At 54.9% G+C, this 5,751-nt stretch overlaps 1 protein-coding gene across 1 annotated transcript in view; it reads left to right on the top strand.

The window, feature by feature from the left end:
• The window catches only part of dennd6aa (DENN/MADD domain containing 6Aa), a 23,796-nt gene extending 18,688 nt beyond the window's left edge, over positions 1–5,108 (top strand). The window contains exons 13-20 of the mRNA XM_061219748.1: positions 362–427; positions 812–876; positions 1,307–1,396; positions 1,562–1,615; positions 3,043–3,152; positions 3,402–3,504; positions 4,134–4,208; positions 4,575–5,108. Of these exons, the coding sequence (XP_061075732.1) occupies positions 362–427; positions 812–876; positions 1,307–1,396; positions 1,562–1,615; positions 3,043–3,152; positions 3,402–3,504; positions 4,134–4,208; positions 4,575–4,706 (695 nt within the window). The 3' untranslated portion in view covers positions 4,707–5,108. The remainder of the gene's footprint in view (positions 1–361; positions 428–811; positions 877–1,306; positions 1,397–1,561; positions 1,616–3,042; positions 3,153–3,401; positions 3,505–4,133; positions 4,209–4,574) is intronic.
• Positions 5,109–5,751: the final 643 nt, after the last annotated feature.

The raw sequence follows: 5,751 nt of genomic DNA, 5'->3' as shown, positions 1-5,751 counted from the left end.
AGCTCCCTGCTGCCCTTCACAGCTCTCCTTCTGCCTGGCTTTCCACAAAACACTCACAGCGAACGGTTACAGCCGCAGCCTGTATGCAGCGCGTTCCATTACATTACATTACATTACGTGGCATTTAGCAGACGCTCTTATCCAGAGCGACGTACAACAAAGTGCAAATCAAACACAAGAACAAGTGCAAAAGTGGACCTAAGAGGACAGTACTGTTCCGAGTCCTAGTGTAAACATACAGATAATCAGAACCCTTTGAAGAGTACAACCAACTTTCAAACTAGCATACCACTGTTGGCAGCTAGAATACAACAATATCTCCGTGTTCAGTTCTGTGCTGATGTGCGTTTGGTGTCCGCAGGGGAAATGGCCAAACAGATGAAGGTTAAGAAACTGAAGAATCTGAAGACCTTGGACTCTAAGCCTGGTAAGAGCCTGCCGGACTGGCATGCGCACACATTTCCCTCATTCAGCTTTCTGTCATTACTCTCCCGGGTTCAGTCCGCCTGGTCAGTGCCTTATGGTCTTAACAGCGGTGATTGCTCTCCTATAATCTGAGCCCACCACTGTGGGCCAGTTACGTGCATGATGAACAGGACCAGGCTGGGGTTCCTCAGCTGGATGACATGAAACCACCAAGCCCTACAGCACGAAGATCTCTCGCGAAGCGGCTACTCTTTTGTGCAAACTGCGCAAACTTCAAGCTTTTCTGGGGAGTGAATGTAGAGGGAGGCGAACAGGTTTTCAGTCACTGTTGACGCGCTCCACGTGTGAGGTCCTCCAGGCTGACGGCAGGCTGGTGTCGTTGCAGGTGTGTACAGCGCCTACAAGCCCTTCCTGAACAAAGACGAGGACATCATCAAACAGCTTCAGAAAGTGAGACACTCGCACCCTTCCTCATCGTCACACGTCTTCCTGACTGCGCATAACCCCTCCGAACATCCTGAGCATGAATTCATACATTTTATCATTCTGTTAATTTAGCAGACGCTCTTATCCAGAGCTGCTTACAGTATAGGGAAACCGAGGTGCATTCGCCCTGACTCATCTGCCTAATGGCATTCCCAGACTGGTGAATTCACATACAACATCACTAAAGCATTAAATCTAGTCCTATATGCTCCTCAAGAATAAACTTGCATCTCAAATTATGGCCTGAGAGGGCGGGAGCATTATTTTTCAGATCATGTAAATATAGGCTCTTTAGCCGATCCCGCAGCAGTGTTGAAATGCAGCAAGAAGCAGCAGGCACTGTACACAGTATGCAGTATGCAGTACGCAGTATGGTTTTTGCTCTCGCCTGCAGGGTATCCAACAGAAGCGACCTTCCGCGGCCCAGAATGCAATTTTGCGGCGTTACTTCCTGGAGCTGACCCAGAGCTTCATCATTCCACTGGTAAGAGAGGCCACCTTCAGAGTGCTTCGGTCCGGTATCTTTGGGGGGGGGGGGGGGGGGGGTTGTAGAAACGTGTACTGCAGAAATGACCTCACAGTGACATCTCAGTGACATCACAGTGACCTCACAATGACCAGTGACCTCACACTTCTCTCTGCGTCTCAGGAGCGCTATGTGGCCAGTCTCATGCCTCTGCAGAAGTCCATCTCCCCCTGGAAGGTGAGCGTTTTAGCGACAGTTTGTAGCGCACAAATTAAAATTAAACATTGTAAAGTGACTGTATTTGATAACGGTGAGTTCAATGGTCTCGTCTGTCGGTGATTGACAGCGTTTTCAGGATTATTGGGAAATATTTCTTCTTTCGTATCCCAGAATTCACCCAGTGACATTATAGTGCCCTTTTGTGACATTTGTACACGCCTCAGATATAAAGTTCTCATTGAAACTGGAAGGTTTGCCCGGTGATGCGTTACAAATCCTTGGGCTGCTGGGTGAGAAAGAGCTCGGCAGGATTTAAACCACTTTTTTTTTTTTTTTTTGTACTTAAACCATTTAAATCCATTTAATGCTCTGGAAAATTGCGGCTTTCCAAAGAATTATGGGTTGTTCCCTTCAACAAAGATGTCCTGAGACGCCGACAGAGAACGGCTCATTAAGGCATCATTAGGCTATCAAGCCCTCTGGCACTTGCCAGCTACCTTGATGGGGCTGAACCCTGAACCCTGAAAGTGATGGAGTGTGTTGTGGGCTCCTGGTTAGACCCTGGGGTGGAGGCAGTGTCTGTCTGTGACCGTGACCCCTCTGTCTGTCTGTGACCCCTCTGTCTGTCTGCGACCCCTCTGTCCGTCTGCGACCGTGACCCCTCTGTCTGTCTGTGACCCCTCTGTCTGTCTGTGACCCCTCTGTCTGTCTGCGACCCCTCTGTCCGTCTGCGACCGTGACCCCTCTGTCTGTCTGTGACCCCTCTGTCTGTCTGTGACCCCTCTGTCTGTCTGTGACCCCTCTGTCTGTCTGTGACCCCTCTGTCTGTCTGCGACCCCTCTGTCCGTCTGCGACCGTGACCCCTCTGTCTGTCTGTGACCCCTCTGTCTGTGACCCCTCTGTCTGTCTGTCTGTCTGTCTGTCTCTCTCTGTCTGTCTGTCTGTGACCGTGACCCCTCTGTCTGTCTGTGACCCCTCTGTCTGTCTGTGACCGTGACCCCTCTGTCTGTCTGTCTGTCTGTCTGTCTCTCTCTGTCTGTCTGTCTGTGACCCCTCTGTCTGTCTATCTGTCTGCGACCGTGACCACTCTGTCTGTCTATGACCATGACCCCTCTGTCCGTCTGCGACCATGACCCCTCTGTCCGTCTGCGACCATGACCCCTCTGTCCGTCTGCGACCATGACCCCTCTGTCTGTCTGTGACCCCTCTGTCTGTCTGTGACCCCTCTGTCTGTCTGTGACCCCTCTGTCTGTCTGTGACCCCTCTGTCTGTCCGTGACCCCTCTGTCCTTCTGCGACCGTGACCCCTCTGTCTGTCTGTCTGTCTGTCTGTCTGTCTGTCTGTCTGTCTGTCTGTGACCGTGACCCCTCTGTCTGTCTGTGACCCCTCTCTGTCTGTCTGTCTGTCTGTGACCGTGACCCCTCTCCCCCTGCCCCACGCTGCAGAGTCCCCCCCAGCTGCGGCCCTTCAGTCAGGAGGAGTTCATGAGGAGCCTGGAGAAGGCGGGGCCCCAGCTCACCTCGCGGCTCAAAGGAGACTGGATCGGCCTGTACAGGTGCAGCTCTGCCCTGCTCCAGAATCACCGTCTTCATCATCTTCATCTTCATCATTCATTATCATGAGCAACGCTATCACAACGCATGTCATGCACAGATAGTCTTACTTCTTATTATTGACGATATTATTAATGACGATTATTATTAATGTAGCGGTCAGAAAAGGTGTTTTCTGAAATGTAAGTAGCTATCGAGGTTATGAAACCATGTTGGGCCCCGTAACCCGGGTTACGTGTGTGCGTCCGCAGGCAGTTCCTGAGGAGCCCGAACTTTGACGGCTGGTTCAGGACCCGCAGGAAGGAGATGACCCAGAAGCTGGAGGCGCTGCACCTGGAGGCCCTGTGTGAGGAGGTGAGACCTCTCCCCACAGGCCCTGTCCCTTACCCCTACCCCACACCTCCCTGTGTGAGGAGGTGAGACCTCTCCCCACAGGCCCTGTCCCTTACCCCTACCCCACACCTCCCTGTGTGAGGAGGTGACCTTACCCCTGCCCCACACCTCCCTGTGTGAGGAGGTGACCTTACCCCTACCCCACACCACCCTCTACCACTCCCCCTACCTCCCTGCCACTGTCCTTTACCCCTACCCCACACCACACTCTACCACTCCCCCCTTACCTAACCCTACCTCACACCGCACGACTCAACCACCCCCCACCTCCCTGTCACTGCCTTAACCCCAACCTCACACCCCACACTCAACCCCCCCCCCTTACCTAACCCTACCTCACACCGCACTCTCCTCCCTGCCCCCTACCCCCTCGCCCTCCCCGCACTTCACCCCCGTGTATGTAGACATGTTTTGTAAGTGACTTAAAACACGGGTCCATTTCACTCAATTTCGCTCGTAGCTCAAAGTAGCGTGGCTGCTGCACTGAGATCCGTCCCATGTCATCGTGGAATGATAAGCAGGATGTGAGTGGCGTTAAACGGGCGTGTGCGGCGCGCTCTGGCTGACAGCGCGCTCTCCCCCCTCTGCAGGACCTGCAGCAGCGCATACAGAAGCACACGGAGGTGGAGATGGTGGACCTGGTGCTGAAGCTGAAGGATAAGCTGGTCAGTCCCCCGGACCACGCCCGCACAGCCCCCAGAGGCTCAGACGGGCCCCGACCGTCTGCCTGCCTTCGTTACTCTTCCAGTTCTGCTCCACCACCTGCAGCAGCCTGTGTGATTGGCTCAGAATATGGAGTGCGATTCGTCAGATTTGATATGCGGATGTGCCCAGCCAGACACGGGCTGCATCATAACCAGAATACTTGAGTGTGGAAATGTAGATGTGGTCACTCCTCAGAGCAGAGCTGAGTGTGTGCCTGGTCTGTAGATGTGGTTGGTCTGTAGGGTCTGTAGGGTCTGTAGGGTCTGTAGGGTCTGTAGGGTCTGGGGGCTGTGCGGGGTGCTGATCTGCGTCTCTGTGTTCCTCAGGCCCAGGCGGAGCGGGAGCGGTTGCCGGTCCAGCCCGGCACGCTGGCCAAGCTGCAGACCCACATGGAGCGTGTGATCCTCTCACTGCCGGAGGACCTGCAGGGCATCCTGCACAAACCAGCCACACCCTGACCCCTGACCCCTGACCCGCGCTCAAAGGGCACGCACACAGAGGGCACGGAGCAAGCCGTCGGCACAGTGACTCTTCCACACTTGAGTAGTGGATTTTTAAATCTTTAATTTTTATTTTTATTATCAATTTATTTTTTATTTTTTTTTAACATCAAGTGCACTTGTACCCGAAGACCTGTGTGCCCGAGTGCGCAGTGCTGGCATTGCCAGAATCAATAATGTACACAAACAATCACTGAACCAGAAGAGCCAGGCGTGGCTGCACTATGAAGGGTGCAGCGGGGTGGGGGGGTCAACAGCATCCCTCCCCGGGCCAGCCCATGCACAGCAGCTCTCTCCCTCTCCCTCCCTCTCCCTCTCTCTCCCTCCCTCTCCCTCCCTCTCCCTCCCTCTCCCTCCCTCTCCCTCCCTCTCCCTCTCTCTCCCTCTCTCTCCCTCTCTCTCCCTCTCTCTCCCTCTCTCTCCCTCTCTCTCCCTCTCTCCCTCTCTCTCTCTCTCACTCTCTCTCTCTCTCGCTCCTCTGCCACCGTCACCAGCTCTATACCAAACGCGTCCCCTCCTCCCTTCCTACCGCGCTGTCTGCAGGACCCAACAACACGTCCCACGGACCGCGCTGTCTGCACACACACCACCGCGCGGTCCGGGCGGTACACCACCTGACCTCACTCAGCGGCTTATCGGCTGAACCCAGCGGGTGAAATAACGGGTGAAATCAGGCGGTGTCGTGCTGGTGGGAGCAGATGCCTGCAGACCCTTCAGCAGTGCTGCCCTGGCTCCTACCACTACCTCATGTCCTCGAGAAGAGGAGAGAGAGGAGAGGAGAGAGAGGTCAGAGAGGAGGAGAGGAGGAGAGGAGGAGAGAGGCTCCCCACGGTACGTGGGGTTGTGTGTCGTCCTGTGAAAGGACTGCTGAGTGTCTAGGCCTGAGTGTGTGTGACTGCTTGGCGCACAGCTGCGTATCTGGAGCAGGCCCCCGTGCCGCAGGCCCCCCGTGCAGCAGGCCCCCCGTGCCGCAGGCCCCCCGTGCCGCAGGGACCTCGTGTCT

Source organism: Conger conger, chromosome 14 (genome assembly GCF_963514075.1).
Source record: "Conger conger chromosome 14, fConCon1.1, whole genome shotgun sequence".
NCBI classification, from domain to species: domain Eukaryota; kingdom Metazoa; phylum Chordata; class Actinopteri; order Anguilliformes; family Congridae; genus Conger; species Conger conger.
Note: the sequence above shows the minus strand (reverse complement) of the source record. Positions and strands in the feature narration are given on the sequence as shown.